At 44.0% G+C, this 16,666-nt stretch overlaps 1 protein-coding gene across 1 annotated transcript in view; it reads right to left on the bottom strand.

Annotated features, from left to right (window-relative positions):
- Nucleotides 1-14,604, bottom strand: part of GABBR2 (gamma-aminobutyric acid type B receptor subunit 2) — a 474,092-nt gene extending 459,488 nt beyond the window's left edge. The window contains exon 1 of the mRNA XM_071736906.1: nt 14,144-14,604. Within this exon, the coding sequence (XP_071593007.1) occupies nt 14,144-14,458 (315 nt within the window). The 5' untranslated portion in view covers nt 14,459-14,604. The remainder of the gene's footprint in view (nt 1-14,143) is intronic.
- Nucleotides 14,605-16,666: the final 2,062 nt, after the last annotated feature.

Below are 16,666 nucleotides of genomic sequence, written 5' to 3'. Positions count from 1 at the left end.
CCCCCACACCTACTGGGATGCTGTCATAGGCAAGGGAGGGAAATGGAGGAGCTAAGTCCAGGGACAGGGAGGCAAAGAACATCTGGCCTGGGAGATACTTTTTTGTCCAAGAAGAAGAAAGCTCTGATTTTCAGTGCAGTTTGATTATACATGCAGCTGAATAGCAAATTGTTTTGCCATCTTGTGCAAATTCAAGATTTCAAAAGAAATGCCCTGTGCCAAGGGCAAAAAAACCTCAAAGGTTCTAATGATTCGATAATCTGAAAGAAAAACAAACGGAAGGACTCATAGGCAGAAGTTTGGTTTGCTATAAATCAAATTTGAAATTATATGTTCAGACCTTGGCAATTTATTTTGTGAATGCTTGACATTTCAAAACAAAGTATTAGCATGCTGCAGAAAGTAAGGGTGGTTTTGTAATTTTAATTTTCGAAACACGGTGTTCCAGGTCAATAAATTATTTTGAAATAGACATGAAACTAAAATGCTTCTACAGAAAATCTCCAAATAAAGTCTAATTATAAACATTCTAATTTTACAATTACAGTCTGTATGTTTCATAACATGAGGGCATGGAAGTAAATCACAGAATCACATAATTGTCACAGTTGGAAAAGACTTCCAAGATCACCGTGTCCAACCATCAGCCCCCTCCCCCCCACAAAAAAAAGAAGAAAAACACACAAACAAACCATTGTCCCCATTAGAACATGTCCTGAAATGCCTTATCTACACAATTTTTTAACATTTCCAGGGATGGTGACTCCCCTAACTACCTCCCTGGCCAGCCCATTCCAGTGCCTGACTGTTCCCTCAGTAAAGAGAGAGATTAATATCTAAAACCTAGTCTAAACCTCCCCTGGAGCAACTTGAGGCCATTTCCTCTGTTCCTATTATTATTTACCTGAGAGAGGTTGCCAAAAGTCACCTCGCTACAACCTCCTTTCAGATACTTGAAAAGAGTAATAATGTCTCCTCCCAGCCTCCTCCAAAAGAAACAATCCCAGTTCCCTCAGCCTCTCCTCATAGGATTTGTTCTCCAGACCCTTCACCAGCTTTATTGTCCTTCTCTGAACTCCCTTCAGCAACTCCATCTCTTATCATAGTGAGGAGCCCACTATACTGAACACAGCACTCAAGGTAGAGCCTCAGCAGTGTCAAGTCCAAGAGCACCATCACTTCCCTCTTGTTGACCACACTATTCCTGACACAAGCCAGGATGCTGTTGGCTTTCTTGGCCCCCTGAGCACACTGCTGACTCATACTCAGTTGGCTGTCAACCAACACCCCCCAGGTCCTTGTCTGCCATGCAGCTTTACAGCCACTCTTCTCCAAGCCTGCAGCATTGCCTGGGGTTGTTGTGACTAAAATGCAGGACCCAGCACTTGGCCTTGTTAAACTTTATGACAATTGGCTTCAGCCCATCAATTCAACCAGCCCATACACCTCTGCAGACACCTCAAGCAGATCAACAATCCCACACAACCTTGTATCATCTGCAAACTTGCTGAGGATGCACTCAGTCCCCTTCATCTAGATGGCTGATGAAGATATTGAACAAGACACACTCCAAGACGAGCCCTGGGGGACACAACTGGTGACCAAGCTGACAACTGGATTTAACTGTGTTGACTGCAACTCTCTGGGCCTGATGATACAGCCAGTTTTGACAAATAAAAGTAAAAAGAGAAAAATAATATTGAATAAAGAAGCACCACGTCTGCCTTGAGCCAAGTCAGGAGCTACGCTCAATTTATTGCTAACTGTCCACAGATACTCTTCTGCCAACTCACTTGTGCAGCTGGGTAGAGAAGAAAAGAGCCCAATCAATTATTATTCCTCTCCATGCATTCTTGGACTCAAAAATGAGGTGAATGTAGTTCTGAGACTACAGAAATACCTGCTGAATAACCCTTGCTTTTCTTCATCACCATTATCTACAGTCAGAAAACAGCGCAGCTCTACAAAGCTCTTCATGTGGGGAAGGTGATAACACTTTTCTTCCTGTACAATGCTGTGATCTAATCAATGCAGCAGGGTCAACAATTTTTATGGGAATTCCATAGACTGAGAAATTTAGCACATTATCTGGGTACAATACGAAGCAGGAAGCAGGTAGCACAGTCTAGCATAGTGACAATGTAGCACAATGACTTAATAGCTATTTTCTGTTGCTTAGTCTTATGATTTTATAATATGATTATTGAAAGCATATTTTTTAAACTCAGGATTAAATTCTTCCCTGAGCAAAGGGCTCATGTAGGCCAAGATTTTGTTTAATTCCTGTTTAATAACTTCCTTAGAGGCTTAATCAGGATTTTTGTCCTTGGACCAGCTTTCTTTACCAGCATTATTTCAGCATTGACTACAACAAGGGGGAGGAGGAAAGTGGGAGGCATTCATGCAGCAGCTAAGGTGATCTGAACTGCTCTTTTTCCTATGTCTAAATCTTTTCACTAGCTAAGCAGGAACATGGGGCTCCATGACTCATAACTTTGGCTGATATTTAGGTAACAAAAAATGTGGTTTGAACATCCTCTTCTGTGTTCTGGCAACAAAGCTGCCACCACACCTTATTCAATCCCCACTGCCCAATCAATGGCTTTAAACTCATGAGAGAACATCTACCAGAGGCTATCAAATCATTTTTGGCACCATATGGAGGGACATAAATCTAAGGACACACATTTTAGTAAGCATCACCTCATTCTATAGGTAAGTGCCTGGCCTGAACCTAGACCTTTTTTCCTCCTTGTGATACTTCTTTGGGTCTCTTCAGCATTGCTGCATTTAACCCACACCTGGCAAAGGAAAAAACAAGATCATGTACTAGTGCAGCCTTGTTTCTTGCTCCCTTAAAATGGTGTTTCTGATAGAAAAATTTCAGTAGCTAGCCAGACAATTGTTTTTCATGTAGTATTTTTATTGCTAATTAATCCTGCAATACTTGTGTTAAAATATGCCAATATGTTTTCATTTTGATTAAAAAACTAACCATGTTTGCCATGCATGTAGTTGACCACACAGGTATAATTTTCAGGTTTAGAAAAACATCTCCTGAGGCTTACTACCTACAAAAGCACATTGTTAGACCCCTGTCACATATTTGAAGACAGAGTATTTCAACTGACTTTACTCAACATCTGCAAATTTTACTACCAAAACACGACCATTGTGAAATCTTAATTTGATAAATCAGCTCACTGCCTTTTATACACGTTTCTCAAACATACAGTTGAATTTCCACAATTATTTGAAATAGTACTAATTTTGAAACTTTATTTCAGTGTTAGAAAATATAGGCCATTTCATTCTAAATCCTGTCTTCCCCACTATTCTGGAGGCTTTACTAGGGGTAAACATTCTTCACCACAGTAAGGATCACTGTAGCTGCTGCAAGAGTCTAGCTGAAAGTCTTAGGACAGAGATGGTGACCAGATGACTCACTGCTGGCATCTCCTTTGTGAAACCTGCACAAACATTAATTTTCAGACAGGGAAGCTGTAGGAGGAAATTGTGGGCCCCTGAAGGTGCACAGTTGCTGAGAACTTCAAAAAGAAAAAGAAAAAAAAAAAAAAAGAAGAAAAAAAAAGGGAAAAAAAAAAAAAGCAAAAACAAACCCCTGGCATAAATATTGGCTATAGACAATACTTTTCCAAAGGCAAAAGGAGAAATCTGTCCTGTGTCGTCCTCCTTTCCTTTGTAACATTTTAAATTGTTTGAAATCCCCTGATCAGTATTTCTGAACCATGTATCACTCTGAAAGAGTTATTCGGTTATGTAAAATGTTTACTATAGATTCTATTAACTGTGTTAAAGGCTGGATACATATTTAAGCTACATGACACCTCACACCTCCTACACAAGACTTTCTCCCCCCTGGCTAACTTCCATTAACTTTTATAGGATGTTCTAATCTCAGCCTCAGATGGTTTTTTTCAAAGCAGGTTATCATATACCCTCCTTGACTGATGTATCTCTGCTCTTGCTTCTTGACCACTCAGTGTAATTAAACTACTCATACACACTAAGAAACCTTGGTAATGCACTGGAAACCATTATGGTTTCTTTTGGATGGCAAGTCCAGCTCTTACATCAAGACCAAACCACTACCTGAGTCAAGAGCAGCTTCAATACTGAGACACAATTATCTGCTCTAACACGTCCCAGCTTTTTAAGTTGCCAGCTATTCAGCTAAAATCATTTATATCCCACAGCATCAGACAAACGATCAGGCCATATACTTGCAACTGCCCTAATAAGGCTGAATTTGCTTGTAGCTAGCAAGATTCATCTGGAGAAGGCAAAGCAAAATCTATTTTTGCCACAAACCCTAATGTCTCATTCCTCATATGTAGCCTGAAAATCTCATCTCTGCTTCCTTTCTCTCTTCCCTGGCATTGCAGCACAAAGATCAAATTCATATCCTCCATTCTGAAGAGAAGGCTTGAAGAAAAGAAATAAAAAGTACTAGTATATGATCAGTGAGATTATTCCTGAAGTAATAGATCAAATTCTAGTGGCAGCACTTTGAGAATGAAGATGACAAACTGCAAAAGATTCAGAAGAAAGCCATAGGAATGCATAAAAAGCTGGAGGGAGGGGGAGAAGGAAGTTGTTCACTCTAATTTTCAGAGGAGGTTTAATCTGTAACTTGCTCTATAATGGATGAAAAAAAAGATTTCTCATAATACCAAACTTTTGAACACATTGGTCAAGGAAAACACACTTCCTACCCTTCAGTAAACTATCCCCTAAACTATCCCCTTTAAATGAAATAACCTTTATTAGATCAGTTTAAAAGAGCTGTTTTCTGCTGTGGCTGCACTAAGGGCTTCTGCTGACACTGAGATAACACCTCCTGACACCCACCAGTGACAGAACTGTGCCAGCTGTACAGACCTGCCTTGAATAACAAGGCCCTAGGGACACAGTACTCCCACCGTGTCACTCCTTTTGTTTACATCTTACAAGCTTTTATTTTTGCCAGGGTCAAACGTACCACTTTCAGATATGTGTTAATTACAAAAATGACTATTTTTAAATGGTTTTTAAAATACCTGAACTTGCCATATTTCTTAACTACAAGGTCTTCTGAGATGCAATAATCCAATTTTACAGGATATTTCATTCTGATAATACTGACACTGATCCCAAAAGGATCTGTATCCAAAAGGCTGAACAAAATCAGCATTTTATTCCACCAGACCGTTTGAAACTTTAAAGCAAGTAACTATGAATGTCTCCATTCTTAAGTAAAAGTGGCTATTCTAGGTCTCCTCCTTATAGAAGCAGTTATCTTTCCATAGGTGGGCTGGCTTCCTAAAGAGCTGAGCATTCAGCAGTTCCCACTGATGTTGACAGAAAATGCAAATCACTCGGTGCTTTTGAAAAGCAAATCTTCAGCTCAGTTCAGGGACCTAACTTGAAACTTCTTTACCAACAAATAAAAAATAATTTAAAAAAATAATAACAAAACAAAAAATCCAACCAACCAAAAAAGTGACCTGGGGCTAATACCAGCAGCATTTCTCCACAGAAAGAAATTAAAAGCCGAGAGGAGATTGACCAAATTTAAAGGCCTGGACTGCAAAACTTCTTGTATCATTTTCTCTATGTAGCAATAGCTATTGCTATTTAATTTCTTTTATTACATTGCATAAAGCCTTCCTGACATTAGGACATCTTAGGTTAGATTCTAACCAACAACATGGAATTGGTCTTGCTTATAATTTTTAGAAAGAGAGAAAGTGGAAGTGAGTTTTCTCTGTTTTTGTCCCTACCTCGGTCAACCTCCTGTAAATTACTAATACTTAGGGCGTTCTCAATTCGCAGGGGAGAGCAGAAAGCAAAACCAAAGGTGTTTTTACAGAACATCAGAAATGCAGAGTTTAGTATTTTTATACTATGTGTGCATCCTGGTACTGTTAAAATACAGAAGAGTGCATGTCTGATAATCACAGTGTGTTTCATGTTCTATTTTGTCCCACACCAAGTGTTAGTCTGTCAAAACCTCACTTTATATAGAGTAAAAAATGAAGAGATGTGTTCTTTGCTAGAGAGAAACCACTAAATTCCCTGTGAAAGCAGAAACAGTAAACAGTGGAAAGGAAGTTAATTAACATCCCAAAAGGGGCCTCTTACTACTTATCCCTGGAGCTTTTGGATGCAAAATGGTTACTTAGACACCTATTGTGTGTATGAATCTTCACATAATTCTGTAGTTTAGTGAAGCTGCAGCACAAGTTAAGGCCTACTATGAGTAAATGGTAAATTAAAATGAAATAAAATGAAATAAAATAAAATATAAAGGAAACAAAATAATGAACAATTATGTTCTTTTAAAGATATATGGTAGTGATTCTTTGACCAAAAAAAAAAAACCCTGAGATTCTGCAGAATAAAAAGGCAGATAGGATGAGCTCCTCTAATGGGGATTGTGAAAAATGGTCTTACAAAAAAGGTGGGTGTACAGAAGAAAATGGAGTTTGGCCAAGAATTCAAAAAATATTCCATAGAACCTGCTACTCAGTGAAGGAGCACATGAATCCAGGAGATCCAGCTTGGCGAAAAGTGACGTACCAAAGTTTTCACTTCTTGTCTGGGACAATAGTTATAAGTGAAGACGACTACTAATTCCAGCAGGTTCTAATCCATCAGAGCCCTTGATCCAAGGCTGGATCCCCTGGATAGCCCTAAAAAGTCAGAAGGCCTTTGGTCACCCTGCAGAGCCTGCCTTGCCAATGATTTCCCTGATCCGTAACAGAGAGTGGCAGAGGCACAAGCTGGGAGCTGCTCCTCTCACAGCAGCAGCACTCACAGGGTCAGCAGAGTTTAAGCTGCAAATACCAATAGACTTTTTAAGGGATTTCAAGCAAATCACAGAGAAAAGTTTTCCAGGGAGGATACAAGGGGATCCTGAAGACAAGACTGGAAGGCTTACTTAAGTACATATTTTAGCCTACGGTGGAGCAGGCAAAGCAAAATTCCCAAGTGAAATATATGGCCTATATTGTAAAAGCTGAATAATCCTAAAGATCCTCTATCTTAGTACTCTTAAATTCTTTAGGAGAAGTACTATGGATATAGTAGGAAACCTAAGTTTTCTAATTCTGTCCCTCAAACTTGTGATGTTCTCTTTAAAGCAATTAGTCTATTATCTGGGTCTTCATCTCTCAGAAGCCTCAGTAACAACAATTTGTACAGCCCTGCTAAATTAGCCCTTACATTCTGTGCTCTTTCTGACTATTACTTTCAGAGAGAAGGTGGACATTTGCCTTTAATTTGTTAGCTTTCATTTTCACATTTGAGAATACTTACTTGGAAAAAACTGTGGGTAAAACTGTCAGAACTAAAGGCCGATGATAATGAAAAACTAATGGCACAGAAATTGGACATCAATCACTGACTTGGCAATGAGGTTACATGTTTTTTCCATCATAAGAAGGGAAGAAAAAAAGAAAGTGTTTGTCAGTAAGCATGCCCTGAATTCAGCAGACTTTTACTCAAAGCAAAATCCTCTGCAAACAGAGTCCTTGCCTAGGAAAGATGACTTTGTCATCCCACATGGGTAAGTAAGTGGCATGGCAAGGGGAGACACAGCATGACTGAAAATACATTCCAGCTATTCTTAGGGGCACTACCTTCTTTAAGTCAGAGTGATGCTGTGGCTGAACGAGTTTGCTTCAGGAGTTTGACTACTGATCCATTAGTGCTACTGATCCATTAGTTTTGGAGCCAAGATACCACAAGAACGATTCAAATTTCATTTCTAGCTCAGGTAGACCTAAAAATCAGACAACAGTGAATAGGGCTCATGAAAAATTTCAGGTTCTGTCACTGATTTATTTCCAGCATTCCTAGTGCAAAAATAAATTCAACAAAATGTCATGCATGTGCACTGTACCTTCTGAGTATGGAATCCCACAGCCTGAAATAGAGCACCTGGACTGTATAGGACTGCTACGTATCAACATACATCTACAGAGGACTGAGTCACACGAATGCTGATGGGCTTCAATGTCTCTTTCTGCTAGCCCCCACTGCTCCAAAAGTTGTTTGAGCAAAAATGGATGGAAATTTGCTCTGTTAACTTCTACCACTTGATTCCCTGAGCCAGACCTCTGAATCCAATGGTTCAACCTTTTCTAAGTATACAACTTTGCTTAGCAAAGTTGATAGCAACAGCCTCCACTTGAGTTTCATAAAAAAGCTGCTTGACTCCCAGCTTCTGCAGTTTGCTCAAATGAAATGTTATTCCACCATACGCCACGAAAACATCCGTAAAACAAAAGAATTGAAAGCAGAGAACAAAGTGTGACACATGGAGGAATCACCATGCTGAGATCATTAATGTGAGATGGTGTTCTGTAGCTTTAATGTGCCACACTACACTGTTTGTTTTCTTCCAAAATAATTATGTGTATTTAATTAAAACAATACAAGTATTACTTTCACAACTTTTTGTCTGAGTACTGTCATTAAATCTCTCTCTTCTACCTCCTTCCTCTACCTTTCCCTATCACAAATATTTTCTTTGCAGCTATCACCAGGATACTACAGGCCATATTTTTCCACAGACTTGAGTAATTCACTTGGGCTGATAACCATATCAGAGGATAAGCCTTCCTCCTCTTTCTTCAAATGTAAATGGAAACTCCTTCCTGGATTTATTCAAAAGAATAACTTTTCCCCTGTTGATGGAGCATGTTTGGCATTTGAATCAAAAGATTTCACTGCACCGTGTTTTGCAGTATGCATAGGATAAGTTATACATGAAATTGCAAGACATATGCCAGAAAATGATACATTGGCTTTTATCTCTTTGCAGAGATATTTAAAGAATATACAGTCTGCAGGTCTGGGATCCGTACCCAGAGGAGTGGGTGCGGTGAATACATGATTTCTCCCCTCTCTCCACCCACATCTTATCAGCAGCAGAGAAACCAACATAGAATTAACATAAACACTTAACTTTTAGATTATTCCTTCCAAGTTCACCAAACTCTATAGAAAAAAGAGGTTATACTGCAAATGGAGCCGTATATTACATGAAAGTCAAAGGGGACACTGACTATTTAAAGAACCATGTTCCTTGCAAACTAAATGTTGCTGGCAGTGATCTTCATCCATACATGTAACATATTGCATTTTAATGCTACACTTTTTGCATGTATCCAACAGAACAAGTACTTGGTGATATTTAAAGGTAAAAAAACCACTCAACCACTTCACAGGCTCATCTGAAGACACATGAACAAATGTCTGCCAGTTCAGTCTGCTGTTAACCAGACCCTCTTTTAGACCCTCACATCCCCCATGGATACAGCTGACTGCTACTCTTAGATGACTACTACAACATCTACCTAACTGTCTATTTATCTTATTTTGCATATTCGTTTGAAAATTAAAATAAGGCTCCAGACAATTTAGTAATCACAGCACTCACAAGCACATCAGGGCTCACCTTGAGAGTCCCGACCTGGCTTTGGTACCCCATGCTTCCCCCACACAAACACAGCTGCTGTTGGAGTGACTTAAATCCACGCCTCCTAAGGCAAAGGGATAACCTACATATGGTGTGATTCCTTTCTAGGAGGGGTGTCCTTGCTCAGTTCTGTTAGGGCAGAGTTTGTCAGATGGCACCCAGCAGCTGCTTGTCCCTCTCTGAGGGACACTGAGCCCCATGCCCCTGCAGAGAAGCATTTACTGTGCACCACTAACACAAGCCTGCTCTCCTGTTTTGAGAATGTTTTCTCCATCCTTAGTAAATGTGACTCAACTTCAGCTTGCAGGAACAAGATGTAAGTCAACTTTGTCAACATCATCCATGACTGGATTTTCTGGGAAAGGCATCTTTACTTGGAAGCAAAGACTCTTTTCTAACTTAGAGCAGCCGGTAGGAATGACCCAGACTGGTGCACAGCTTGTACAGCTTTCTCAAACTTTGGGGGAGGAGGTTTTTCCTGAAAACAGAGACAATATTTCAGTTGAGAAATAAATAAATAAATAGAGAGGTCTATTTATGATATGTCTAGACTAACTTCCTGTCGGATAAATTAGGCAAGGCACTTTCTACTAAATTACATGATAGGAGTAGGCAAATATGTATTAAATGTCAATAAATTCACATTTTCCATTGGATTTCATGGAGTCCATGCATTTGCCAGAGTTCACCCTTCTACGCCAACCTGCTACTTATGGGTATTAGAGTGTAGTATTACACAAAGATGAGATTATATCAGGATTACCACAATTTATTTGTAGTAGTTAGAGAAAATGAAATAATCTCATAGCCATACTATGAATATTCTACCCTCTTTGTGGTAATACACCCCACTTACTCCTGGAAGTTATTTTTTTCAGCTTGTCAAGACACTTTGATTTTCAGAAACAACTGACAGAATTCTAACTTGCATACACAGCTTTCTTGACTACAGCTGTTTAGATTTGAAACAAACTTAGCCCACCTATGTATGCACCACTTGCAGCACTTCTCTTACAAGAAATAAAAAAATATATGCTGTATTTGAGGAAAGATGTTCCTAAAATATGGCAGATGCAGAGGGCACATATTCTACTTCCATTAAAGCCCTTGTCTTCCACTATGCCTCTTTCTCTAGTCTCTGTGTGGTCAATTTTGCCTGATGAAAATTAAATACCATTGAAATGTATAATATTGTCCACCAGAATGTTTAATTCCTTTATTTTAGGGTTATTCTATTTTTGTTGGTCCTGCAACAGATGTATGTCAGGCTACTTAAGGAGAAATAATGTTTCCCCAAGTTGTGAATTATATCTAGTGAATAGAGAGCTTTTCATTTCATTACAAAACATTTTTTTGCATTTTCGACCAACGAAAATTAAAATCACAGGAGCAGGAAAAAAGAAGAAATATTATATCACCATTATTGATCCGATCCAAAGCCATAAACTATCAAGTACCCTTAACTTCTAGGACCTGGTCCAAGGGCCACTGGAATCAGTAAATTGCTGCCATTCGTTTCAATGGGTTTTGGATGAGATGCTTTAGGGATGACCACTTTAGAAGTGTACTAGTTCCTGAAATAACATAATCATGAAATTTTGCCTAAGAGTCTCATCTGGAGTTTGCTGCTGCTCTCATTGAAATGAACAGCACAAGCTAAAGTCACTGACTTAGACCAGAGCTCTGCAAACACCTACACCTGAGCTTTTTTTATTGACAGAGCCTATGTAGGAATGTCCAAATAGATGAAGACCTGCACATCAGGCAGCAAAGCAGAATTCACCAAATTGAATAAGGATCACATTCTGAACACCCTTAACCATCAAAAACAGTCAAAACAGAAGCCCCTGCATTTTTATGTACTTGCTGTAACCTGTGGTCCTATTTTGTATCAAAATTCTCACAATCAGAGCTGGTTGCGACATAAACCAATGATTGCACTTAAGTGCTTATTTCAGTTTAAATGCTTTGAAAAACACCAGGGCTGCTGCCCATGTGCTTATAGGCTAGCAAGTTCAAGTGCTGACAAACAACAGTCTTACTACACACTGCAATACTTCAGATGGTCAATTAGAAAGTAAAGGCATTATAATGCATCATTATACAAATCAGAACTATCAAGCAAACTAAACTGTTCAATTCAGACCTGACAGAAAATTACCTGAATGAACAATTCTAAAAATTCCAATCTATTTATTTTCATTATTTTTCACAAGGGTTTTGTTAATATTACACAGAATTGCAACACGAACATCAGGCTGCAGCAATGGGAAATTTTGGAAAGACATGAGGGAGTATGTCAGGGTTTCTAAATAAATGCCATATACTTCCTAAGCATTATAAATACACTACAATTATTTCTCAACCTGCTAAAAATCCCCTGTGTTGAAGGTTCCACATTCTCTTTTCAGGAGCCAACAATGTCACAAGCAGCACCTGCAAAGCCCTGAGAGGGAGAACTCCTCCCTCCCCTGTGATTATGCAATTATAAGGATTCAGGCCTTTCAGGCACATCTATTTATTGGCGATCTCAGAAAATAGGCTGAGGACCAAGTGGGCATGATGAGCTATCTACCCTTCTACTTACTGTAAGTGCACTGAAGGAGTAAGGTAATGTCTGAACCGAGTGAAAAAGTTTGCACTGCCATTATGTATTTAATGGCTATTCCAGCCATTAGTCTATTCCGTTTTGGTGCAGTCCATCTAGTGCTCTTCATGAGCACTAAGTTATTTACTTGTCACTATTAAGCACCCAATAATGATCCAACTGTACTCCAAATATATACATTCACCTGACTTAGCATTCCATAACCATCCATTTATTAATTAATGCTTAAAAGCATTGAAACCTACACGGCAAGCCAGCAATTCTCTAGGATTCTTTATGTCCCTAGAGTATAAAACATTAATAATGGAATTTTTAAGAAACTGATACTCATTCCAGAACAAATAGGGCATTTTTTTCCCCGAACATTTTAATGCTAACTACCTAGTTCAGAACTCAAATTCTGTATTAGGAACTTCAAAATATTTTTATTACAATTAAGTGCAGCACCTCATTGTTATATTTCTGTATGAAGAAGGAAGATCTTGCCTAGACTTCTCTACTTCCTATGTATGTGTTATTTTTGTAACGTAATAAAAACAGGATTAGGAGAACCGTGATTTTTTTTTTTCCTAACAAGTCCCTCACTTTATGAAGCAGGTAATGCTATTCAGAAAAGCCCCTATAATTCTTTTCATTATGATTGCATAGTTGCCTGAGATTCATATTTTAAGGAAACAAACAGCAACTCAGGCTGATATTGCCTATATTCCCTTTCAGAATCAGCTCGTTCACACAACACAACACGATGGCAGCATGCTTTCTTCCAAATTACATCTTCAACAATATTGCCTTCCATGCATTTCTACTCAGATATAACTGAGGGAAAAAAAAAAAAACCACCCTGCATAGGGTATACGCAGCCATCCTAAAAGGGCAGGCTCTTGCAATAATTTCGGGGACAGAGACACTGTCACGCAGCAGTGCAGACTGTCATTGCCACTCTCAGCTTGCTCCCCTCGGATCCTGGGAATCGAAGGAGGGAAGACAGGGGCTCCCTTAAATTACAGCCAGGAAGATTTTCAGTAGTGGCTCGCTTTAGCAGGGGTTGTCTTGGAAATGAGCACCCGACGCCAGCATTGCACAAGAAGCGACTGCCATCTTCAGGAAAGCCTCGATATTGAGTCAGCACCTACCCTCCGCAAACACGATCACTGAAGTTCTGACCAAAACCAAATGCAGTTGCGGGTGGTTGGTGGTGGGAACCAACTTAACAAAGCCCTCGCCTCAGCTCCCTGCCTCTCTCTCCCTACCAGGTAAAGGAAAGATGTTTCCCAGCACAGCCCCGCGCAGGGCTCCTCTCCCAGCCCATCCCGCCAGCCCCGGGCAGGGCTCCGGAGCGGGGCACCTCGCGGACATCCCGCCGCGCTGCCGGCTGCTCCGCGGGGAGAGGCACCGCAAATTTAACTCCTTCCCCCGCCGCCTCCCGCCCGCGCCAGCCGGAGGAGAGGGAGGGAAGGAGGGAGACCCGGCGAAACCCTGCCTGAACCTCCCCGCCTCCTCCTCCTCCTCAAGCTACGGCGGCGGCCGCTGCCCTTCGCGTCCCGGCGCTGCACGGGATAAATCGGGATGGCAGCACCGCTGGAGGAGATGGGGAGTCAAGCGGCCGGCGTGCATCTGTTGCTGAGCGGGTACGGCCGCGGTTTTCCTGCGGGATGGAGCGCCAGCGAGAGGCAGCCTTCCTCCGACCCGCGTATGTGCGTGCCAAGGGCAGCAGATCCCAGCCACCCGGGCACTCGCCCGGGCCCACCCCCGCGCTGCAAGGGCGAGCGGCAGCGGGAGTCCCGGCTGCGGGGGGAGCCGCTCCGGATACGCAAGGGCGAGCGCAGGATACGGGCCGCCCGCTCCGCTTCCTCCACATCTGCCGGCAGCTGGCGGGGCCGTGCTGGGGCAGGGCGGGCTCGGAGCCACCGCGCACGGCCCCGCCGGCAGCCGCAGCCCCGGCCCGGGCGCCCGCGCTGCCCTTGCGCCCCGGCACCCGCAGCGCCCCGGGACTGGGCGGCGGCGCCTCCCCCTGCGCCCGGCGGTTCGGGGCCCGCCGCGGTCCCTACCTCCGTGTCGTAGAGCCGCAGGTCCAGGAAATAGGGGTTGAGCAGGGACTCGTTGCGGATCTGATCCATGGCCAGCTGCACGGCGGGCAGCACCCCCCGGCCGATCTTGCTCTTCTGGTCCTCCTCGGACTGGCTGAGCGGCATCAAGCCCATGATGGAGATCGGCGTGGTGGCGCTGGGGGGCAGCCCGGCCGCCCCCCGGGAGCTGCCCCGCGGCCAGCCCCAGCCCGGCGGCGCCCAGCCCAGGCACAGGAGCAGCAGTAGCATGGCAGGGTTGGAGGTGGCAGCGGCCGGTCTCCGCGGAGAGGGATGCATGCTGCTGGATGGGGGGGAGGAGGAGGAGGAGGAGGACCGAGGGTGGGGGGGCCGAGCTTAGCCCCCCTCAGTCCGGGCGCATCCCCCGGCGGCAGGAGCCAAGGCGGGAGGAAAAGAGCCGCCTCTCTCTGCTTCCCCGGGAGCCTCGGGGTCTCCTCTCTCTTCCCCCCCCACCCCCCCTCCCCTCCTCTCCTCTCCCCTGGCAATAATCCTTCTGGCAATGGCGCCTACTCCTTCCCAGGTCTGCCAGCTGCAACCATCAGGAGCAATAAATAAATAAATAACCCCCGCCACCACGCAGACACCGACACGCTCCCCACCACCCTCCTCTCTCTCCGGCGGGCAGAGCAAGGGAGCGGGACCTGCCTCTGCCTCCCCGGCTGCTCTCCCCCCTCTCCGCTCAGGGAGGGACAGCACCTCTCAGGCGCGGAGGGGGGGCCCGAGCAACCCTCATTGAACACCTCCCTCCTTCCCCTCCTCCAAACGAAAAGGAAAAAAAAAAAAAAAAAAAGAAAAAAGAAAAAAAATAGGATGCTCCGGCAGAAAACGCCGGAGAGGAAAATGCCCCCCCTACAGCCGGGGAGGCGGAGGAGGGGAGCGGTGCCGAGCCGGAGCGGGGGTGCTAGTGCCGCATTCCCCGACAGCCGGGGCAGCTCAGGGGGCGCGGGCGCCCCGCAGGGCGTGCAGCCCCCGCTGCGGGCGGGAGGTGCCAAGGTGCCTCCTTCCCCAGTCCTTCGCCTCGGGCAGAGCCTCCGAGCAGGGTGCGCAGCCCGCGGCCGCGGGGCAGGGAGCAGAGAGGGGCCGGGCCGAGCCGAGCTCCCCTCACGGCATCAGCATTCAGCGCCCGTGGCCCGGGCACCTTCTCCAGGTGGCGTCCTGAAGGCGGGGAGGTGTTCCTGTGCCCGCTACCCACCCTCCCGGGCCCGCTTTCTCCCCGCACCCGCCCCACGCACCCGCACCCGCCCACGGAACCGCCCACGGAGCCGCTGCCCGGTGCGGGCGGGAGCGCGGCCCCCCGCGCACCGCCGCCTCAACCCGCCCGCCCTCCCCCGCGCACAGGCGGCAGCTCCCGCTCCTGCTTGGCACCTCCGCCAGCCCCGCACACACAGGCACAGGCTGAGGCAAAGCCCGGGGACGTGGAAGCTCTGCGGCAGGCAGGAGTCGGGCCTTTTGCAAGAGCAGAAATCGGGATTTTTTTTTTGTGGGTTTTTTTTACAGTTTTCTTTTCTCTCAGAACTGGCGGATTTCTGGAGCTTGGCTCCGCTCGTGGCTGGAAACAAGAAAAAAACCAAACCAAAACAAAAAAAGCTCCCAACTCCACTGAAACACTGCAGCAGGACTTTGGGAGTTCTCCCGGAGGCTGCCACAATTCTGTGTGTAGCCCGGGGCCGATGAGCGCTTTCCACGCCTGTTCTCCCAACTAGTTGCCTCCACATCTCAACAGATGTGGGGCATACCCCACACACTCACCAAAGCTTTCTGCCCTCCCCCAGCGGGATTCCCACCCCAGGGAACACATTCGCACCGCCCACTCTCCAGAGCATCTGGAAAAGCCCCCGAGCAGTGATGCACAACTTTGCAGCCTACTGTGAGACCCAGAATATGAGGCAGGTCACCCTGTGTTTCAAGGCAGGGAGGCATTACTGGCAAAATCCAAAACTTTGCTTAGCCCTGCCTTAGGCACCACACTTTTTATACATACTCATAATTTTCCTCACAGCAATCCTTTGAAGATCAACTTAATAAATCTAATTTATATCACATACACCACAGTGGCATTTCTGCAATAAATTGGAAATAATATTCATAGATTGATAAATTCTAAGGTCCTAATGATGACCTTGGGCTAAAAGACCTCAACCACTAATCTTGTAACTCTCACTGCTTTACAGCTTTTCCTTTGGAATAACATCCAGCATCACTGGCTAAAAGACATCAATAATGAAGAGTCCATCACATCTCCTGATAAATCATTTCACTCATTACTTAGTTTGCTAAGGTGTATACCTCATATCCAGTAAGTATTTGTCTTATTCTGGCCTGCAACCACTGGTTCTCATCATGCTTTTATCAGCTCAAGGAGACATAGTATCAGTGGTCTTCTCCCATGCGCATAGGTTGAGATTAATCACTGCATTTTGCTTTTGTAAAATAATTAGACTGACTTTTGCTAACCTCAGGAGTCATTCCTGGAAGCATTTCCAAGGC

The sequence above is a fragment of the Heliangelus exortis genome, chromosome 2 (genome assembly GCF_036169615.1).
Source record: "Heliangelus exortis chromosome 2, bHelExo1.hap1, whole genome shotgun sequence".
In the NCBI taxonomy this organism is placed as follows: Eukaryota; Metazoa; Chordata; class Aves; order Apodiformes; family Trochilidae; genus Heliangelus; species Heliangelus exortis.
The sequence above is the reverse complement of the archived record's forward strand: the minus strand, read 5'-3'. Positions and strand labels throughout refer to the sequence as shown.